The sequence below is a fragment of the Clavelina lepadiformis genome, chromosome 4, assembly GCF_947623445.1.
Source record: "Clavelina lepadiformis chromosome 4, kaClaLepa1.1, whole genome shotgun sequence".
NCBI classification, from domain to species: Eukaryota; Metazoa; Chordata; class Ascidiacea; order Aplousobranchia; family Clavelinidae; genus Clavelina; species Clavelina lepadiformis.
In genome coordinates, this window is record NC_135243.1 from 24,628,352 (window position 1) to 24,649,770 (window position 21,419).

A 21,419-nucleotide genomic window follows, 5' to 3' on the forward strand; every position below is an offset into this window, starting at 1 on the left:
TCAGTAGACATCGTGTAAACAGTCACATGACTTGTGTTCTCGGTTATTTGTAATATTGAGAAAGTGTACAGCACCTACAATAAAAGCCTTTTCTGGCAAACGGTATTTGTTATAATATAACACGAACGTTCGGCTATCAGAAAGGTTAGAGAATTCTAACCGCACGCAACAATAGAGTCAGATACTAATGTAGTAGGTTAACTAAGTCAATAACGTAACGTAAGCTAAGACCGATAAACTCTGCATCTGTATCTGCATCTGTCGGCATCAACCTCTACATCCTAAAACGACCCCAACCTCTACAAAACAAGTCTAACAGATTACAATTAACACGACTAACGTAATATGTTCGTACGATTCGATATATTTTTCTGCCCGGCTACTCGCGTATCAGCTCGAGTTTATAAAGCAGGGCGATGTGAACGGAAGTACAATATACACAAATATTTCAGAATGCGCGAACGATAAAATAAGCGTTGGGCAATGGGGATTATTTACAGTTAAAACTCGGATGTTATGAAATCACCTGGCAACGTACTAAACGGCGCTTTCACATAAAGTTATTTAGAGAAAGTTTCGAAATATTAAACGACAATTGCAGTTTCATCAACAAACAACATTTCAATAAACAACTGGCGAATACTTTCCCACGAATGATATTTTTGTATTAAAAGTGCCTCCCAGGCCACTACAGTTGTAACTTTATATTCAATAAGTTTAGTGAACCAGAGGGTCCTGCTGTTGTGCCCTACCTCGGCCACAGAGACAGGATTCCGTACCTTGGGATGAGATTTCTTTTTACCATGTCACCAAGTATGCGTCATGGTACATGTCCTTTTTATCTGCAGCCTGGTTATTGCACTGTCTCTGCATCCAATCTGTACTCATTGCTTATTAGACTCCGCTTATTATGACCACCCCAGGACCAGACTATTTTGGTCATAATGTTCGACTGGTCACAACAACCGAAGTTTCTACAGTATTACTTCACCAAGACCAATACAGTTAGGCATAAAATGAAAAAAAATGTCACATTTATTGTATTAACATAGCTAAGCATTCACATTAGAATCAACGTCATTCGGTGAATTGGTAATAAAAATGGCATGATTGTCCCTGTCAAGTTGCACAACTGACATGAAAAATTGATAGAAAAATCTGAATAAGATGGAAAAAGTGGTCATAATAAAATTGTGAAACATATAAACCGGGTAGTCATATTAATTAAGCTCTACTGTATTGTACTGTGACGATTACGTCACGACTCACGAGTTGTTTTGGAGATGTTTGGAATTTAATTTGGGATCTTGTAATTCAGTTGTTTACCAGACTTTAGTTTTCCTTAATGACGTCAGATAAATTACCTCGCTTGAACTGGTGTGCCACATATAAATACCGTTGTAATGTTTACAATCTCCCCTTTTTCATGTGATCGATTTCACTGGTTACTACAGCACTATGTAACATTCAGCAAGATTTGCCCAAAGGTGAAAACCTTTGTGTTATAATAAACAAAATGGGAACTTTATAATTTAGTAATTTGTATAGACAGAATCAAGCAACTAACAGCATAGTCACGCAAATTTGAGAAATGAGAACTCATTCATCGAAACAGAAGTAAAACAAGTTATCAACCATCAATCGTCCTCGCTCATATTCAAACAATTACCGCCAGCATATGCGGTCTTTATGACAGATGAGTTTCTTGTGTAATACTTCACACAAGTAGTGCACAAGCGAAATATAAAATGTGTCATTGTACGTTGGGCTTAGTGGCCATGCTAACCATTCATGTTTATCATTAGGTCACATAATTCTTAGCACGTTTTGAGCCTTTGCTGCTTTTTTCCACTCATTGTTTGCTGGTGAATTGTTATTTTATCACGCTATAATGGTTAGCATCTTATTTTTTGTTTCTCCACAAACAATAACAAAAAATAAACATTACAATAAATTGCTTATTACTTACTAGCCTACATTCTACTTGCAAAGAGCGTTTCGGAATTACTCCGAGAGGTGATTTGCAAAAACACTGCATGCATATTGCTTACGATCGTGTAAATCACAGTAATGTATGCTCAGAGCGCCCCATAGTGGAAAGCATGACAACTACACCCTCAAGATTTTTCAACCTTGTGCCTGGTGCACCTGAATGATTGCTTGAAATTATATCGCCATAAAATAGAACCCACGGGTTTAGTGTTCAGTGCAGGTTGAAAATGCATCCAGTGTACCCTGATTTTAGCTGTCCTGCACCCGGTCAGCCTGTTTTTGGCCGTCTTGCACACCCGAGATCTTGTCCAAAAGTGCCATACTTTCCAGCCTGATGAATGCCCCATAGCCCTATTTCATGGGTGGAGTTGTGGCAGACAATATGCTACCTAATAAATTAAACAAGAAGGTATATTTTGTTTGTGAGACTTTGGCTATTTAGTGTTATTATTAGTTATATTGTTTGCTTGTCCAGTAGTCCCGGTAGCCTATAGCTTACATGTCATGTCATAGACTCATGCACTTGTAATAATTTAACTGTTACAGTAAAGGATGGTAACAAAGAACATTAAGTAACCAAATAGTCTTAATCTTGGTGTTTGATTAATTTTTTCTGTGCGCAGGTTGTTGTCCAGTTGCATGGAAAATAGCTAAATTAAAAATTGTACATTAGCAGATAAACTGACTTGTGGTTTCAAATTAGTTATTTTCCTAACCGCAACTGAATTGCACCGAATACAAAAGTTTTCAATGGAAAACGAGGACGAAATAGATGGTGAAGTTAGAGGACCGCCCTCTCTCCTCCTCCTGGATGACCTTCGAAGTGGTGCCCAGCAACCTATGGGACCAGATGGCAATAGCAGTTTTGGTGAACTCTCGTCGAAAGACAGACTGCTCTTGCAGTTGTTCTTTTCTTGTGCAAAAGACATAACTGTGCAATGTACAACTGATTTTATAATGGTCTTAGCTGGCACTATAACTTGTTTCAACCCTTCCTTTGATGCTCATGCAATTTTGGATAAGACTTCAAGTAGAGTCCAACTTGAAAAGTGGTTGAACTTGTGCAAGAAGCATGAAACTCTTCCTGATGTTCTCGATGAAATAGAAGATGTTTCTGATTTTTGTCTGTCTTTGTCGGCCATTTTCGAAGTTGACTCGGCAAACATGGACACCGTGAAAAAACCAATAACAAGACCCACTGCTTCCAAAACATTTGGTGCAAATCCCATCTCAGTTTGTCTTGTCTTTGTCTTTCAGCTTCTGGTTTGGATTGCCGTCCAAAGCGCAAATTTTAATCAATTTGCTGAAAGCCGTGCAGATGTGAAAAGTATGCTAAATTCTCGAGCAAAAGACTTAGACTACCGAGAATTTGTTACCAAGCATACAGCTGCTGTGAAGAGGTTATATGACAGCAAAGAAAAACAGGATGCAATCCAATGGGAAAGAGTTTCAGACTTATGCAATGATATTGCCTTTGTCCTTGGGATAAAAATGTCTAATGAAGACTTGAAAGTTGATGAGGAACAAGCAATTGATGACCTAAACACTGATACTGCCAGTAGCAGCAATATTGTAGACTTACCGACATCTAATAGTGGTAAGAAACTGGACTTAAAGAAGGAACTTTTTTTCTATATACTTTATCTAACTGCAAAACCTTGCACAAATATTTCAGAATACAAGAAAGTTTTAATAGAGACATTAAGTCAGTTTGGTCTGTGCAAAATCTTACCACTTAGTTCGATGCAACAAAGCGAACAACCAGAATTGCAGAGGTGGTTAAACAAGTGTTTACAACACGAATCATTTGAAAAACTTTTAGATAAATTAGATGATCCAGAAAATACATACTCAAGTTTAGCAGGTATATTCAAAAAGCGGTTTATTGCAATTTTTTGGGACATTGAAAACTGCCAAGTACCAAGTGGCGTATCAGCTGAAGTTGCTGTTTCCAAGCTGCGTGAGGAATTTTTGAAAAAGTATGAAGAAACGGAAATTTGTGTTGCATGCAGTGTAACTACTGTAACTTCACAAAACCGGAGTGAATTGCATCAAGCAGGAGTGCGTTTAATAGATGTTCCTGTAGGTAAAGATAGTGCAGATATTATATTAGGAAATGACATGGTTGACTATGCTTTAAATAGAAAATCGACTGCCATACATCTTGTTGTTATAAGCTCTGATGGTTATTTTCAACATCCCTTAAGCATTATACAGAAACACACTGAACACGACGTTTTTGTTTTTCATAAAAAAGCAGTTTCTGAAAAATTGAAAGATTTTCAAAAATTCCCTATGTCATGGTCCTCGTGGGATGATTTTCGGGCTTATTTTCAGGCTGATTTGCCTAAATATCAAAAAAAGTCTTCTCGCTCTCTTGTATCAGTCTCTATTAAACGCAATGTAAATGAGGTACGAAAAGAATTGACGAAACTGACTTCTGATCTTAAAGGAAAAGTGCAAAAAATTAGTTGTACGGCCGAAATATCATTTTCTAACAAAAAAAAGGCTGAACAAGCACTGGAAGCTTTAGATGGTGAGAGAGTTTGTGGTTCACCGATTTGTGCAAGATTAGTTGGGGAATAACCTAAATTTGTTGGGGTTAGGTTTCTAGATTTGTATATTGAAATGTCCGTTTAACTGCAAACATATATTTAACTGAGCTATATTTCTTCAAGTATTCTATTCTGAAAGATTTGTTCCATTTTTTTTATGATATTTTATGAAATTAACCAGTAGCGGCCAAGTGCTGAGGCTACTGTTATTATGGTTGAACAACTTTTATTTTTCTGAATATGCAATTTTAGACCTTTGTTTATTCTATTCAAATAATAATTTGGTTTATTTATGTAGTTGAACCACAAGTAATTTGATTTTAATTTAATCTGTTCTTCAAGTACCACAGTTTGTATGACTGGGTAGTAAGCGCCTTTCTTGCTTTATTGTTATGCAGTTCGTATTGATGGTGTCTGTCTAATGGTTATAACTGTGACATCCTGTTTAATTATTAACACATGCTAGTTTATTGGGGTGCACTCAAAAATTTCAAATTTTGTTTTGATCTGTTTGCTATTTATGTCGCCTTTGTTATTAATTTTTTGTTGTATGTCGACCTATTTCTTGTGCACTTCTTCAAATTATGTTTGAAAGCCAATGAACCCAATCACATGAGTGTAAACATTTGCGATTTTGGTTATGTAGATAAAGTGTGTTGGATTTTAAACACAAGTTTTGAGATTTTGCATTATAAAACGATTAGTTTGGCGAGCTGGACTGCAGGACTACATATGGCAGTACAGTGCTTGGTTGATACAAAATAATGTTGCTGGCAAATATGACATCGTGTCAAAACTTAAACATACATGTGCTTGAGTATTTGCTTAAAGGATTATTACATTGTTGTTAGAATCCATGTAATAGATGTCATTATTCTACTTCATGGTTCGCTACGATAATGCGCCAACACTTCATCTGGTTTGAAACGTCACATGTCGCCGTCAATAACTCACCTGAAGTATATAATTGTTTGACCATTGTTAGGCAAGAATCAAGATAATCACCATCCAGCGTGGGTGGGTGCCTTGATCCCTTTGATGTTTATTCAGTAATGGACTTAGTTCTGCTTTAAAACACATTTTTTATGTAGCTGTTTAGTTTCTTGAAACTTGTGATTATTAAAGGCAGTTTTCTGCTCGTGTGTTGTATTTGCATCACTGCATTATGAATCGAGCTTCTTCATTCGCTGGACTGGACCATAGTGCCACTCAACGACATGCCTGTGTCACTGTTCCTTTATCAGCCCTTACTATAATGTTATCACTAAAATAGTGCTGTACGGTTGGGATTGTAATCTAGCTTGTGTTCATTTCCCCATGTGCCTGTGCTCTGCATTTTAAGCTAACATTTTTTGATTGTTTTTCAAAACGTTTTTTTTTAGCTTTGGAAATGATAATATTTGCAGTGACCAGCTGTAAGTGTATGTTGAAGTTTGCCGTAAAAAATCAAAGTTTCTGCATTTATGTGTATATAATGTTTGTGTATAGCGGTAGTATTTTTTTCTGATCAATTTTTATAATATCATGTTTAGTTCATAAATGTAGCCGGGTACATAATCAGGTACATAAATGTAGCCTGTTGTTGTTTTAAAATTACGTGCTTGCTTATTGTAGGTATTGTTTTTATTCACCATTGTATCCGTCTCTTTTAAATCTCGCTTTTTGGCGAACGACAACTCGCTCAAATAAAATAGAACGAAAGCTAAAGGTTGAAGTTTGAGAGCATTTCGCTTCCTTCAGTATATCAGCGTTATCACGTGACTACTTTTCCAGGAAATCCCCAAAAACCTTAAAAACTCTTCGGCGATTTAGAACTCCCTTACCCGTTGCTGTTTTTCTTTCGAACTTAAGTGATCGAAAGCTGCATGTCTCCGTGGCCTGCCCATTTCATGGAGCGTGTCCCTCCGTATACGAGGATAAATACCAAGATTAGCTCACGTGATCTAAGAATAACAGCCTGAAACCAGGCTACAAGTTGTACATGTATGGTCTCTATCGGGAAAAGTAGCGCACTTATTCTAGCAAACATTCACAAGTCGAATGGATTGCTCTGAAGAAGCGTTTTCGCACATTTAGGCCTGTGGTATAAGGTAGTTATACTGAGCGTAAATAATATACCGGCTAGATTTCAGATTAATCACGTGATTACTTCAACCTGAAATGTCGAAAATCTTTGAAACGTGCCACGACTGGCGCTTCATCAAGCTTAAAGCTATGGTCTTGAAATTTTAATGGACTGATTGTGAACGCCACTTGGCTCTCCTTACGACTGTTTGCGACCGCAATGTTCTTCCACGCACAGAAACGGGACCTGACTGGAAAGATTCATCGCATCCACTTAATATTTCGATCCGTGTTGACGTTGGTTTGCCAGTCACCAGTTAACTTTGACATCCTGTGCATTGCATCTGGAGTGTAACATGACGTAGTTGAACGCCCCATCCATATCTATGACATGGTATTGTGACATCATGGCCTACATTTTAAAATCTACATCTTGCCAAAATCATTATACTCTTCCATAGGAATGCTCTGTGGCGCTTTTTCTGCAACTTACTGGGCTACCGAGTTAAACTAAGAACCAGATTTTGACGAATTGACTGATGCTGTTATTTGCAACGACTCGAACTCGTGAAAGAACGTTCAGGTGGATCCTTTACTTGGCAAGAATAAAAAATTCGGTTGCAAATCATTCAAGTTCGTGGCTGTATCATCTGTCGTTGAAAGTTGAAGGGTTGCGAATATTTTACGTAATTTCATAAAAACAGAAAAAAGATTGATTGTTTTCACCAAAATAAGACAAAATATTTGTTTGCTCGTAGTTACGTAATAAATGGAATATACGGAGCCTTGTCGCCATCTGAACCCAGCATCAAAATAATCTAAAATTCATTTAGTACGAATCCTTAATAAATTTGTTAACGAATTCTTTAATTTTATTTTCCATTTTAATTATAATAATTCTTTTATTTCATTATTTAAAGTGACCAAACCACCGGTAAATTTGGCAACTTTGCGCCCTGCTATCTATTGCGTGGAGACATAATTTCCACGCACACCACTGGTTCCCCTGAAAATGCGATTTGCGCCATTCTGCTGCTCCTGGGCGCCATAAAGTGTTCAGAATTGTTCGCTTGTCCCAGTTTGGCTTCGGATCGCCGCGTTCGGCTTTTAACAGACTTTACCAAGATTGAAATAGTTTTGATTGATGTAGGTTCTACAACGTCATTGCACGTCCGTTGCAACGATGACTTGAAATCGACAAAATTGACATTAATCGGGAATCATAACTGTACTAACCACTGAAAGTTAAAGTGTAAAAATTATTAAAAACTACTTCATCAAAAAAGACGAATAGCAAGTTGTTGTCTTTGTTAGCAAGCATGTTTATTGCAAGGGCGTGACGGTATAAAGACAATTAAACGGAGTAAATGCAAACTGAAACAAGGTCACAAACGTACAACGTAAACAGAAAAGCACGAAATTATTCTCCCAGTTTCGGTCGAGAATAAAACAGAAGAAGATATGACGTCACAATTAACGGCGTCATCTGTTTCCGGTATTGGGCCCATGTTCACCATTTTTCGACGGGGGCTAAAAAATTAAAATAAGAAAGTTGAAAACAAAACATGCAGCCCATGTACGAATTACTAAAGTTTAGGGAATTCTTATCGCAGATTTACAAAGCATGGGATGAGAAAAGCGGAGATGAATATTAAGCTTTGCTGAACATCAAAGAACACGCCAATACAAACATTAGAAAGCTTTAAACGACAGCAAAGTGATATTCCACGAGCAATGCGACTTGCATGAACACTCGGCACCCAACTAACCTGTCAGAATGACTTCAGTTACTGACGCTCTCTGTGGCTGCAGCCCTGGGAGGAGCCTGTAACAGAATTGGCGCTATTTGTACTGGTGCTGGCGAACCGTTTCATTACAACTGGGATACCAGCTATGGCTTATGCCATGGATGCTGACATGATACCAACTGGTCAAACTAAAACTTCACTATACTCTCCTTCGTCTTGAACTACACTCGCCATCTTGCTAATTTAATGCTGATGTAACAATGACGACACTTGCACACAACAATAAACATACTTATGACGTCATAGGTGGATCAATGCAACCGTTGCCATGGATATAGGCGGCCAGTGTTAACGTCATAAAACAAGAATAATTACATCTGTTTCAATACAGATCAACCTTAATATAAATTATCTTGAAAATATGTCTGCGGAGTTATGTGGGAATACAGCGATGTGTAAGATGGAGTCCGCATTACAGCCAAGCACAGTAAGATCTATAATGACCCAACGTAGGATGTGGCCAGGACGAGCTAATCGGCGTAACAGCAAGCCACGATTCCACTCACCTGAACGCAAATGTTGTTGCCGATGACAGCGTTGCGCAGAATCAACGCCTTCGTTCGATGGATGTATTCTCTCCCCGCCGCCAGCGTCTTAGCGAAGGTCGTGCTTCTGTGGTCGATTTCCCGCGCGTGTAAGATCTACAAAACGACGGATCATTATTACGTCACTGATACATTGCTCGATAAACAATAATCACGTCATAATTGAACCTTGTTTTGCGAGTCGATTCTAGCTTGGATCTGTCCGTCCAAAATAAGCGGCATCAGTTCGTCTTCTAATGATGCGACAGAGCAGTTGAAGGCATCGGCCATTTTCACCATATCGGCCAGCTTGTAAGGACTGAAGTACTGCGGAATATAGCAAAGTGCTCGGGGTTACGGCTCATATGAAGAACGAGTACAAAAACCAAACCAAAATCACTAATAAAATGTTTTCATTTACTAAAAGCCTTCAAAGGATAATTTCTACTGGTTTGACTATAGTACTCGTTCTGCGACCGAGGAATAACTTTAAATTTCTCGGCTGTGTTTGATGACCACGCGTATTTATCTACTCTATTAACTAGCGCGAATGAAATACGATAGAGTTTGAAGCATAATTTTCACGAGGTCAGAAATAAGGGTTTCAGAAAAATCTTCATTTGCAGTGAACGCCACAGCATAGGATTTCAGGACACGATATTCACATTCGTCCAGCATAGCTCGCTCTATAGCACCACTGCGTACCAAGTATATAGACCGGTAGTTACCTGTATGAGGGCTTTGCAACGTATCTGGGCGTACAACTTCTTGACGTGGGCAGATAAGTAGATGTCTAAAAGCAAGTTGGGTCGAGTTTCTTCCAGCAATGTCAAGCATCGTCCATATTGGGATTTATAAAAAGCGAACACTATCTCGCGTATCGTTGGCTCCAGCTCAAGTAGAAGTTTAAACGAACTAGGACAAGATATACAGAATAGTTTACCAGGTTATTCAACGCAGTCAAAAACAACCGTGTGTTAGTTATAAGAAAGTTAAATGAAAGGCAAAACACTTTGGCCAGAATTACATCAGTTATATACATATGTGATATTCATGAAGCGCTAAACATTGAAAACAATAATTTTCTATTAGAATTTAATCGAACTAATGCGTTGCTTAATACAACAAGACACGAACCTGCTATTTATGACGTGTGTCTGCAGCTCTTGTCTCGTGAAGGTGGCAAGCGCGCACAAACCGCCGTAAACCGCGACGTTGTTCGGGGACAGAAGCTTCAACGCAACGCACAAGGTTAAGTCAGAATAGTTCAGTCCAGTCATTATAACTCTAGCGCCATCTACCGACCTCTGGAAAATCGCAGTGGTCGACCATCGCTTGAAGAAAGTTCTTTGCGGCGGGTTTGTACTTCCCGGTGGCGAGCTGAGCAAGTCCAGCGGCACACCTGCGGCGAATACAAAGATTTTACGTCATTCCATGAGAAAAGCAAAGACGCTGCATCACTTTCAACAACTCTATTAGATTTCACTGCATTTTCAAGCCGACACGTCTATGTGGTTAAGTTGCGGATTATACGAGGAATGGCAAATGCTCAGTCGTCTGCTATCTGAGTATATTTTGCAATTATTTACAACCAGATAAGCAATAAAAGTTGTTTGTTTGTCAAAAAGCAGCTTCCGTAAATGCAAAGTAAACCACTGAAGAAAAATACAAAAATAAACCTTCAGACACCGATGGTTATCAAGAGATAAAAGGATCAAACAAAGGTAAAAGAAATCATCAAAACCACAACAACACAAACATAAATTGAAGCAAGCAACTGATCTTACTTTAACTTGGTGATGATATGTTGATTGTGGCCTTCCTTTTCCTTCTCTGCGAACTCCCCGGTCGCTTCTGCTTTGTTGACGTACGTTAGAACATGCGACCAGTTCCCGAGATATACACACACCTGCCAAAGTGGGGTTTCATTATAGGTTGTGTCTATGCCCATAAGCATTCCTTGGCTGAGGCACAACCACAACAACATTTTGTGCATCTGCATCAAGCAAACTCACTTTGATAACATTGAGGCACATGTTGACCAGGTGTTTCGGCGACATGCAATAATCTCTCGCACGACTGTAACACTTGAGGGCATTGTTGAGGTCGCCCATGTTCAAGTAATGACTCCCGAGATCATCAAATCCTCTCCTAGGACAATCAACAAAAGCTGTTTAATTAAAACGTTGCATGGTTATCTCAAGTTAACCAACAATATATGGCCTGCCACTGAAAGTAGGATGTAACAAACGTTGTTAATGACATCACAAATAGAAATTGCAGATTAACAGAAGATGAAAAGCAACCCATGTAAATTGACAATTCTCAATCTCATTGGTGTCAGTAGCTTAGGTTGGTGGGAACCGTAACTTCTCAAACCCGAGGCAGTGACGCTTGGAATCAAGCATTGCATCCACTTTTACCTCAGAACCCAAGACATGAACATTGTGTCAGGCACAACACACCTGATGCTCTCCTTGATAGAGTTGCTTTTGTAGTTCTTCAAGTCAATGTCAAGTTTCTCGAGGAGAGTGCCAGCGTGTTTCGACGTGTGCTCCATCCAGTGGCTGTCCAATGAAGGAAGTTGATTGACAGCTCCAGCCACATCCGGAAGATTTGGGTCCGAGCTCCTGATGGTACAAGATACATAGTTATATAGCTCAATAAATCAAGTTCTCATACTTGTTTTAATGCATTGGACTTGGAGAACCTGATACTTGGTTATCAACTTGCACAATGCGCTTTAACAATTGTTACAAAGATTTTATGAACAAGTAACTTTGTTGTTGTGTAACAAGGAAGTTTGACAAAGCCGGCAACAAGTCACAGGTTCATGTGGAAGTTCAGTTCATCTCGGGTTCTATTTCTACTTATAAAGGACAAATGTAAAAGGAACAAGTGTGGTGGCAAGACATTTAAGCAAGAATAGATCAACACCATACTGTATCGTTACATGTGCAACTACGGCTCACTGTAACCGAGATTTAAATTTACCGAATTGCTTCAATTAACTTGTTGTGGACTTCCTGGTAATAAGCAACATTCAACGTCTTCTTCACATAAGTGGTTGCCATCCTACATAGGACGAGGAGTTTAAAAGTTATTCACAGTCAAAGACACACGGCCTTGCACGAGCCTCAGGGCAGTCGGCCTACCTCAGAGCATCGACCCTGAGTGACGGTGCATGGGCAGCAACATACATCAGTCGCTCGATCCTCATGAAACCAGTGTAGCTCGATGCATAAGTGTCAAGGTCCTACAACAGGAAGGAGAAGCAATTAATAATTGTGATGCAATAATTAATAAGCAATAAATTTAAAGAAAACGTTCTCATCCTGTGCTACTCGTTGCAAACAAAGGGGATAAAACATAGAACTAGAAGCGCCAAAAAAAGGCTTAATTGGAAAAAGTTTAGTAGGTGAGTGTTAAATATCCATCTTTAAAGGCATCACCTAAGATTTATACCAGTGATTCTCGATTGCTGTTTCGAGGCACACGAGTGCGCCATGGAGTATAATCCAATTTCACCTGATTGGTGCTCAGTGCTCTTAAACCTAATGGTAGGTTTATATCTACCGGTTTGCAAGCAATTTACGGTGCTGCAGAAATTTTATTGGAAAAAGTTGTCGCAAAATGAAAAAGGTTGTGAACCAGTGGTTAATATGATGAGCGCCACAAAACACCGAACACACTCACTAAGGTCGGGTGCTCAACAATGAAGTTGTTGTCAGCTTGGTGAGGATCAAGCAAGTTCTCTTCTTCAGGCTCAGCATCAATTTGCATTGGTTCAATGCTCTGCAATATTTTAACACTGCAAGTAACAAACACGTAAGTGTAGTGACAAATGCTGCAATAATATACCATACATAGCAAACTGCAGTAGTATGTGCAATACAGTACATACATATTATACAAATTAAAAGAGTATCAACATTAGCACATACACAGCTTTATCATAAACTAAATAAGGTCAAGGAAAAAAATTGTAAAGCAAACCGGCAACGACTGGGAATTAAATACTCCGATACTTGGCAGTGGCATAGTTGAAGGATGAACTTGGCTCAACAAATACAGATGTTGGAAGTGTTTACTGGATAAAACTTATAATATTCTGCGTGCAATGAAACATAGTTACGACAAAGTACTAAATCTATTTGCTTAAGCCATGCAACCAAAGTATTTCTGTATGATAAAAAATATTTAAAAACAGTGCAAGAAAAGGAAAAAGCATCATTCAGGCTTGAGTTTAAAAGTGAAATTATTAAGCAGCAAATTGAACAGAAAAGGTAAATAGGCAGGTTTACAGTTACAGTTGCCAAACTAGCAAGCACCATGTACATAGTATAACAAAACTAAGCAGGTATCATACCGGAGGAATAGACAGAAAAACCAAAGCCACTATAACTAGACCAACTGGGTCAACCCGGTTTGACACAAAAAGTAAAAACAAATTTTCATCATTTGCAAATGAACAAGGCTAAAACATATGTAATAAATCTTCATTGTATAAATTATCAAGTCTGATGTAAAACGCACTCCACAGATCTTGCTTTATTCTTATTTGTTAGTTTTTGAATTTCAAGAGTTTGTGTTGCAGACAAGACACACACATGCATATAACTCAAGGCTAATGTTACCTTGACCACCAACACTTACGACTTTCCCCAATTTTTCCCAGACTTTCAATAAATTGCAGCCTTTGGTATTGTTAAGACTGGTAGTGAATAATATGCAATGGTGACATGTATATAGTCAACACGAGATAACAGGAGCAATTGGGCGTATAAACTTATAGGTGGTTACAATAAGCAGCTTCTACTGTGTATTAAACTTTTACTTGTAAAAGTGATTGTAGTTATTTGATTAAACATAATATAATAATCACATAATTTTATATGATTTGATAAAACCTAAAAATTTTAACAACCAAGATAAATACAGTATTTAGATATCGAAAATCTGCATACTTTTATGTAAATATAGTTTGTAATAACACATAACATTTTTACATGCATATGTACAAATATATACAAAGTACAAAAGCACCTGAGGCTTGAAAAGAGAAAATGTTTTCCATGACTAACAATAAAGACAACTTGACCAAACAGGCTGCAATAAAACTAAATTTTACAAAACAAAATAGACATAAAATTGAACCAAAATTATAAAATCAATTTAGTGCAAACAACAACTAAACATTAAATTTCATTGATTAAAAGCAGTGCTAATTGAACATTAAGTTCAACATGATCAAAGAATATAAACAAATTGCTGGTCACATCTAATGAAGAGCTAATTCTAACTAAGGAGTACGATGCATTGAATAGTTTTTGCGAGCGTACATGTCACGCACGTAGGCATAGTCTTTGTCAGAAATATTAGACATGTGCAACGGATACAGAGTCAAGATTGACGCCAATATGAATCTGTCGATCGTCATAGAAGGAACGCACCACAAGACTATCAAGAAACTGCTGACCACCGGGTGGCGCATGTTTTTAAATACACTTTGCGCTTCGGCAGTCTTAGAGAGCAAGGGGCAGCCAAGATCTTCGACATAATATTGCACCTGCTTAGCGCCAATAAATTCAGCAAAGTCAAGAATATACAAAACTGCAAAGATACAAAGCCAAGCCAATGCTTGGAAGACTTGACAAACATACACAAGTATGCTGCTGTCTGACTTGTCCCAAATTAGGGGGATGTCTGGCAAAATTAAAACCCAGTATTTCATCAATAACTCCAAGGAAAAGCAGGAGATAGAGTTATAGACAGATCGATGAATGGGATTTAATCCAAGGTACGTGAAGACTCTTCTTGCGGACACGGTGGCCATCACTGAGTGCACCGCGATGAAAATGGAAATCAGTGAAAGGTCCTTAGCAATGAAGCTTGCGGAGACTTTGTGTTGAACTTGCGCCACATCCAATAAACCACTGCTGTTTCCCGAAACAAACAAAATAAACTTGAACATCGTTGAAAAAGTGTAGAGGATAGACAAAACACTGATGACTGTAAAAACTATACTTTTAAGTAAGGTTTTTGCCATTTTGACAAATCCAGAGTTAAATTATAACAAATTTTCTAAGCGTTGCAAGACAAACAAAGAGATGTACGTGTTATGAAAAAGTAGGCTAGATATAGCCTAGCACCATACGAGCAGCTGGGCAGCTTTAAATCTTTCTTACATGTTAATGTAAGCCAATGGCGAACAGCCTATAGCTTAATAGCCTGGACTACATCTTCACAAGTCACAACCACATGTTAGTTAGTCACTTATTCAGATCAAAATCTAAGTGACCTAAAACAACAAAATGTGCAACCATATTAGACTCAGACTATAGGTGGCTGCAAAATATACCGGTTTGCATTCGCTAAGTTCGCGCTCGGATCGACAAAAGTAGAGCCACTTTGACTTTTACGATTTGTGGCGTTTAGAATATGTGATGTTTATAAAGTGTGACGTGTAACAAAATAACTTCAAAGAAAGATGGAGATGAAAATATACGGCAAAATACGCATTGGTTGGCTTCAAAACATCATCGTTTAGTCACTCATAAAAGTGTAAGCTTTTGTAATGTGTAGATGGGGAATTAACATGTGCAACATTATTAACAACAGGTGTCAGGTGCATGGAGAGTTGAAATAAGCTTTTTCCAAACCAAGACGCTGCAGTCCAGCTACATGTGCTGTTGTAATCAGGGTTGCCATACCGTCCTTATTTCTAAGATTTGTCCTTATCTTAAAGGTCCGTGTCTTAGAAAATATGTTTGTCCTTTTTTTTAAGAAATGTTCTTATTTCCACTTGCGTCCTTATTTTCGTCTTATTTTTTTGGGCAGAGGTTCATATTTTGGGGATTTTGACACGTTTAGTATAGCCTACCATTTTGTACCAAAGAGATACAAAAATTAAGAACATGCCTATAGTGTCTTGGTTTTTTTTATTTTTTTATTTTTAGGAACATTGGTTGCTTTCTTCTGTTGTGCACTGTTTAAGGTGGTATTCGTCTTTCGTTTCCTAGTCGTCCTAATTTTTGAGTTGAGACCGATGGCAACCCTGGTTATAATCAAGTTGTTTCTTTGGACTCGAGAGTCAATTTAGTTTGTGACCCGAGCAATTTCAACTATTGCTCAAGCCAAGTATAGTCAACACCTTCAATTTTAAAACATTTCCTGACGTAATACAACGCGTCCCACAAAATAGGTTTCCAAGTTTGTCTGGTTGACACATTCTTTGAAAAACTGAAATTTTTTAGAAAATACTCATTTTTGCTGCCGTAACGTCACAACTGTCATAACCAAGTCAAGTCGAGACACTTAACAGCAAGGATGGGTTGATAAGAACCAAAACCCGAATAGATTCGCCGATTATCGACTTTGTGGAAAATTCGGGCGAACACGAATACAATATTAGGCTACTTACAAGTTTACTGGCTTTGGTAAAAAATGATGATCTAGTTCAGGGGTGTTCAAATGATTTCTGCCATGATCCACCACAACCAAACCTGACAACATGATGATCCACTAAATACGAATAGTAAATATATTGGACATGCTTTAATTTTTATGGTGCTTTATTTATGTAAATGTACCCTACAACATAATAATAACTATGTAAAAGTCAAAAGTGAAGTGTGCTACAGAATGGCAGCCTCAAACTTTTTTTTCTGTTCAATATTCAATGCTTTCTTGCCTTTGTGTTTCTAATTGAACAAATATCTGCGTATCGACCAACAAACAATGTCTGCGTATTGACAGCCACGTGTTAACCTTATCCTAACCGGGCTCGCGACTTTACTATTTTAACTAGGTTGTGGCCGACCCTGCACACACATTTTCAATCGTTAATTACTTGAAAACTATACGTCGTAAACTGATCGGATTTTTACATGTTAATAGCAAAAACATCTGGCTTCCTGTATATATCATAATTGTAAAACTAAAGAAAGAACATTTAGTGTAAATTAAGTATTTCTACAAGTGATACATTTCTAGAAGTTTTTCTTGTTTCGCCGCGGCCCCCCGCTGTGCAGAAAACCAGCTGACCGCACGAAGAGAAGACAAGAGAATAGTTAGTCGAGTTAGTGGTGCGTAAATGAGTAAACGAAAACGATACGCTTCAATGCTGAGAGGGAGCAAAATTATGCTATTATAAATTCAAAAAATTAATTTCAACACTGACAATTAGTATCCACATGAAAATACTGTAAAAATTTTTTTTTTCAAGGCTACATTTGAGGATCCACACAAAAAGTTGAAAAGATCCGGATCCGGATCGCGATCCGCCATTTGAACAACCCCGATCTAGTTTCTCGACGAAGCTAAAATAGAGTCGGCAATACTTACAATGAAAGTCATTTTCCTAACGATTTTGCATTTTCGATTGATTTTTAAAAAACAATTTTTTTATACAAAGCGATTTTTTCATCGATTACGTCATGGTAAAAGCAATAGCCTACGCCCTACTTGATAACTTTTCGATGAAATTGTATTGTTTGGTTCTAATGCAAATAGATTCGGGATTCGTTCGTGTCGAATAATCTTCCTCGCTGCACATTCCAACTTACAGTATGTGACTCGATCACTCAATTCAAGTCAGTGATAAAATCTGTGACAAACCGATAAAGTGAGTTAATCTTTAAACCAGCATTTATTGTCATAAGCTATATGTAATATTAAGCTGAACAAATGAATGAAAATAAATCCTTGTTAACAAACTTATGACATAGGCCTATTTGTCTTTTCTCGAAAAAAAATTAATTCTTCAATTTGACTGGAATGTTGTTTTTGTTGTTGTGACAATTGTTGTTTTTATTTAACAGATGAACAGTTGTTCGAACACTTGCCATTAGCTCGTGTCATTTTATTAAACATAAACAAAACCGTATCTATTCAGGTTGTTCTTCCTGTCCCCGTCATACAAAACTCGTTTTAACTACAAATCTTGAGAGGTAGGTCACGTGGTCTGCATGCCATCTACATCTCTGAGCCCATTTGATGGCTTCTGGCATTTCTACTTCAAACCTTTGAACGCCACGCGTTGTTTATTATTTTATATTTCCACGATCTCTCATAAGCTACATGCAGATCTCCATATTACATTAAGTTGTAGCCTACATATATAGGCCTATCATGTATAGGGCCCCTATATGTACACACATACATATCACGTTGTAAGAAAAGAAAAATTGTCAGTGCACAGTTGACCTGTAAGAATAACCGTTGGTTCAACACAATTACTATTATCTTTGGCAACATTTGTATATTTTGCTCCGGTCTGAAGCAATCAGTTTTCAAGTGACAATACTTCAGTTTCCGCTTTTTTGCACTCCTGGGTGGTAGTTAGTCAACCACTAATTAAATTTATCTAACATGTTTGTTGACATTGCGTCACCACACCTTCTTTCTAAGCCATGAGACTGTATACTGGCAACTGTTGTTTGAGTAAGCGTGAGATGTTTCACCTGATCATACGTGACAGACCTGCGGTGAATTTGGCGATTGCGTATAAGTTATGAATACAATGATTTTTGTTCGTATAAAGAGCGTAAAATATTTCCCTAATGGTGGAAATCTGACTTGCTAACATTTGTTTGATTGAAACCCAGCAAGGTAAACGTTATTTTTAGTTTAAATTAACGTAAGCCAATGATTTGGAAATTTCCGAAAAAAACTCTGACTCTTAACTCTTAATCGTAATTATATTGCTGTTTCATTACAGGGCTGTGCACCTGGCGTAGACAAGTAGAAGCTTCTTTTACAGTAGAGGTCGTCACCTTGTCATTTTAAAATGAAAAATGGTGGAACATTTTGACATAGCCTACTGATCGACTTTCATCATTCATTAGACCAGGGAACTTTTTGGCACACGTCCCCCTTGACGGTACCTAAAAGATCCTCGCCCCACCTCAATGCGAAATAAAAAAGCATTAAACAAAACAACAATTTATTTTCAATTAACTTTCATTAATGTGACGGATGTAGTTGTTTTTGGGAAACCAAACGTTTAATTCGAGGCTTTGTAGAAGATAATGCACATCTGTAATGAAGAATGTAGAAGATAATGCACATTTGTCATCTCTCGCGCCCCCTTTATGAATCTTACACGCCCCCCAGTAAAAGAACCACTGCGTTAGACAGTTGTCAGCAGCCCAACTTCTTTGACGCTTAAAATACCTTCAAAACATCCGCTTTGAAGCACCTCATGGTATTATCAGCATTTGGCGATGGTCTGACATTTTCGATGTGTATCAACCCCCGTTATCAAATATTTAAATATAAGGTGCCCAGGTGCTCGTATTTACAAGTCAGATGCATGTAAGTGCAATTACTCATCTTATCACTATAATTAGCGAGTACGTTGCGTTTTTACTCTTGAATTTTATTGAAGAAGTTTTGAAATAAGGCAAAGTTTTAAAATCTGTCCAATTTGTAATAAATAATAAATATCATGAATATAAGGATAATAGAGCAAAATAAATTCAATTGTAAACTACATTTTCTGGATCAAGTCACGAGAAGGTCATTTAAATTGTGGTACTTTAAGAAAATTGTTATTTTGATGTTGTAGGAAGGCATTTCACAGGACGGGAAGTTCTATATTCTGTTGTCGATTTTCTGTAAAAGCAACAGACATCGTAGTTCAGCTTTAGCAAGAAATTTGCGCAAGACTTATCCTAGATCAGTGGCTCCCATTATCCAAGGTACAGATGTACAGATGTTTGAAATGTTTGAGAACCACAGATCTATACCCTAAGTGTTGATGCCATTAACCGTTTAAATTTTAGCGAATGCATAAAAACTTTATCATAGTAAACGTTAAAAACCTTGTTCCTCAACCGGTAGATTATTCCTCCGATATTTGCATAAACGATGTATTAAATAGAGCAAGACTAATATGCAAATTCCACATAAAACGAAATCAAGAATCTCCTTCAATGATCCTGGATATGCAAAAAACCGACAATATTTTCTCCTAATTTGTAAAGAACTCGTCATCAGTTTTAAGTATAGGTTCTAACAGCACCAGCAGTCAATCCTCAAACCTTTTCAAGCTTTTGAATAGAGCTATTGAAAAGCTATTAATAGACCGTTCGCTATTGGTTTATTTGAAATTAGCATGAATTCGTATTTAAACAACAGGATGAAGGGTTAAAAGTCACCTGTGATTGTTGTAGAGTCATCTTCGCATTGTTCACCATGACACGTTTCTTCATCTTAACATTATTAGTGAACATATTAATATTAAGAACGAACAAATCGTTAATAAACAAAATTGTAAATTGAATATGTAATATTCAAGGAAACAAAAAGTAACAGAACATACTTGGTTTTAAAATTTCTAATAAATTCAATACAAAATCAGATGACAAAGTATAAAGTTCCTTAGAGGAGAAAGAAACTTACTCGGAGACACAAATATTTCTTCAAGTATTTCAGTGCGCGCGTTAACTGTTATAGCTGTAATTTTAAGTAAAGTGAAACAACTTAAACACCAAAACTTTTCTTTATAATGCCTTATTCGTAGCATAATGACGTGATAATACCTGCCATCCGAATTAAAGTTGTATAGCTAAATGTTGATATAGACAGAGACGTCTCAGATGACCCTGATCCTGAGTAGTTTGCTGCATCTTCCGTTGCCGACTGACCGGGCAACATATTGACAGGTATAAAATAGTTTGCTACTTCTAGCGACGGCCTTCAAATAATACGAGCCTTCAATAATATTTCATTACTAAATAATATGCTGGCAGTCATACTTGAGCAAAACATTAAAAATGATTTATAAACACAAGAAGAAAAAACATTCTTACAACTATTTTCACATAAAAATTACAAAACTGAAAAAGACGTTTGTTTTCATTTTCATGCAAAGCAATAATTACGTTAACCAGGAACATAAAACCAATTGAACCACCGTGACCACCGTGACCACCGTGACCACCGTGACCACCGTGACCACCGTGACCACCGTGACCACCGTGACCACCGTGACCACCGTGACCACCGTGACCACCGTGACCACCGTGACCACCGTGACCACCGTGACCACCGTGACACCAAATAAACCAGACGTTTGTTGATCTTGATGACGAAATTTTATGTTTATTTAAGTAATTTACTCAACACGTCGACCCTAAAGACAACCTAAATCTAACTCCAATAAAACACTAAATAGCTGAAATCAAGTTTTCGCCAACCCTTTCTCGTGCCCTAACCGCCGGACTATAACAACGAGCTGCGTGAACTACATACGGTGAAATAGTCACTTCGTTAAATAAATTCTCGTGAAAAGTTATTCACTATCTATTACTTATCACTGTAAACTATTTTGCTTGAATAAACTTTAGGTTTCTAGTCCTCGTGGTTTTTATGTAAATTATGTTTTGTACTGCTATCTATAATATGTCTGCCACAAACCAGTTTTGACATTGTCTTGCTACAGCAACTGCCTGTCCTTGCTACTGGTTGAA

At 37.6% G+C, this 21,419-nt stretch overlaps 3 protein-coding genes and 1 long non-coding RNA gene across 5 annotated transcripts in view; 1 reads left to right on the plus strand and 3 right to left on the minus strand.

Annotated features, from left to right (window-relative positions):
• Positions 1-21,419, plus strand: part of LOC143452881 (uncharacterized) — a 106,511-nt gene that overhangs the window by 54,536 nt on the left and 30,556 nt on the right. The window lies entirely within an intron of this gene.
• LOC143452131 (COP9 signalosome complex subunit 1-like) lies at positions 7,910-13,694 on the minus strand. 2 transcript variants are annotated; one of them, XM_076952992.1, is made up of 14 exons: positions 12,940-13,694; positions 12,640-12,738; positions 12,099-12,199; positions 11,938-12,018; positions 11,409-11,573; positions 10,959-11,094; positions 10,731-10,852; positions 10,249-10,345; positions 10,081-10,175; positions 9,672-9,858; positions 9,133-9,270; positions 8,926-9,060; positions 8,381-8,436; positions 7,910-8,141 (listed from the first exon to the last, which is right to left on the minus strand). In XM_076952992.1, the coding sequence occupies exons 1-13, from the start codon at positions 12,982-12,984 to the stop codon at positions 8,395-8,397; spliced, it is 1,443 nt and encodes a 480-aa protein (XP_076809107.1). In that variant the 5' UTR covers positions 12,985-13,694; the 3' UTR covers positions 7,910-8,141; positions 8,381-8,394. The 2 variants fall into 2 exon arrangements, with proteins under 2 accessions (XP_076809107.1, XP_076809106.1); XM_076952991.1 differs by lacking the exon at positions 8,381-8,436 and having other exon boundaries at positions 12,940-13,671.
• LOC143452132 (nurim-like) lies at positions 13,854-15,316 on the minus strand. The gene has a single exon (XM_076952993.1). The coding sequence runs from the start codon at positions 14,990-14,992 to the stop codon at positions 14,246-14,248; it is 747 nt and encodes a 248-aa protein (XP_076809108.1). The 5' UTR covers positions 14,993-15,316; the 3' UTR covers positions 13,854-14,245.
• LOC143452666 (uncharacterized) lies at positions 19,304-20,641 on the minus strand. The gene is made up of 4 exons (XM_076953718.1): positions 20,490-20,641; positions 20,106-20,159; positions 19,770-19,886; positions 19,304-19,560 (listed from the first exon to the last, which is right to left on the minus strand). The coding sequence occupies exons 1-4, from the start codon at positions 20,602-20,604 to the stop codon at positions 19,523-19,525; spliced, it is 324 nt and encodes a 107-aa protein (XP_076809833.1). The 5' UTR covers positions 20,605-20,641; the 3' UTR covers positions 19,304-19,522.

Coding starts and splice junctions, on each gene's coding strand:
- LOC143452131 (XM_076952991.1), bottom strand. CDS start 12,984: ATGCCACTGCCAAGTATCGGAGTATTTAATTCCCAGTCGTTGCCG. Junction 12,739..12,939: donor TTAATTCCCAGTCGTTGCCG/GTTTGCTTTACA, acceptor AAAATATTGCAG/AGCATTGAACCAATGCAAAT. Junction 11,574..11,937: donor AAGTTAATTGAAGCAATTCG/GTAAATTTAAAT, acceptor TTGTACCATCAG/GAGCTCGGACCCAAATCTTC.
- LOC143452132 (XM_076952993.1), bottom strand. CDS start 14,992: ATGGCAAAAACCTTACTTAAAAGTATAGTTTTTACAGTCATCAGTGTT.
- LOC143452666 (XM_076953718.1), bottom strand. CDS start 20,604: ATGTTGCCCGGTCAGTCGGCAACGGAAGATGCAGCAAACTACTCAGGA. Junction 20,160..20,489: donor AACTTTAATTCGGATGGCAG/GTATTATCACGT, acceptor AATAATGTTAAG/ATGAAGAAACGTGTCATGGT. Junction 19,887..20,105: donor TGACTCTACAACAATCACAG/GTGACTTTTAAC, acceptor TTGCATATCCAG/GATCATTGAAGGAGATTCTT.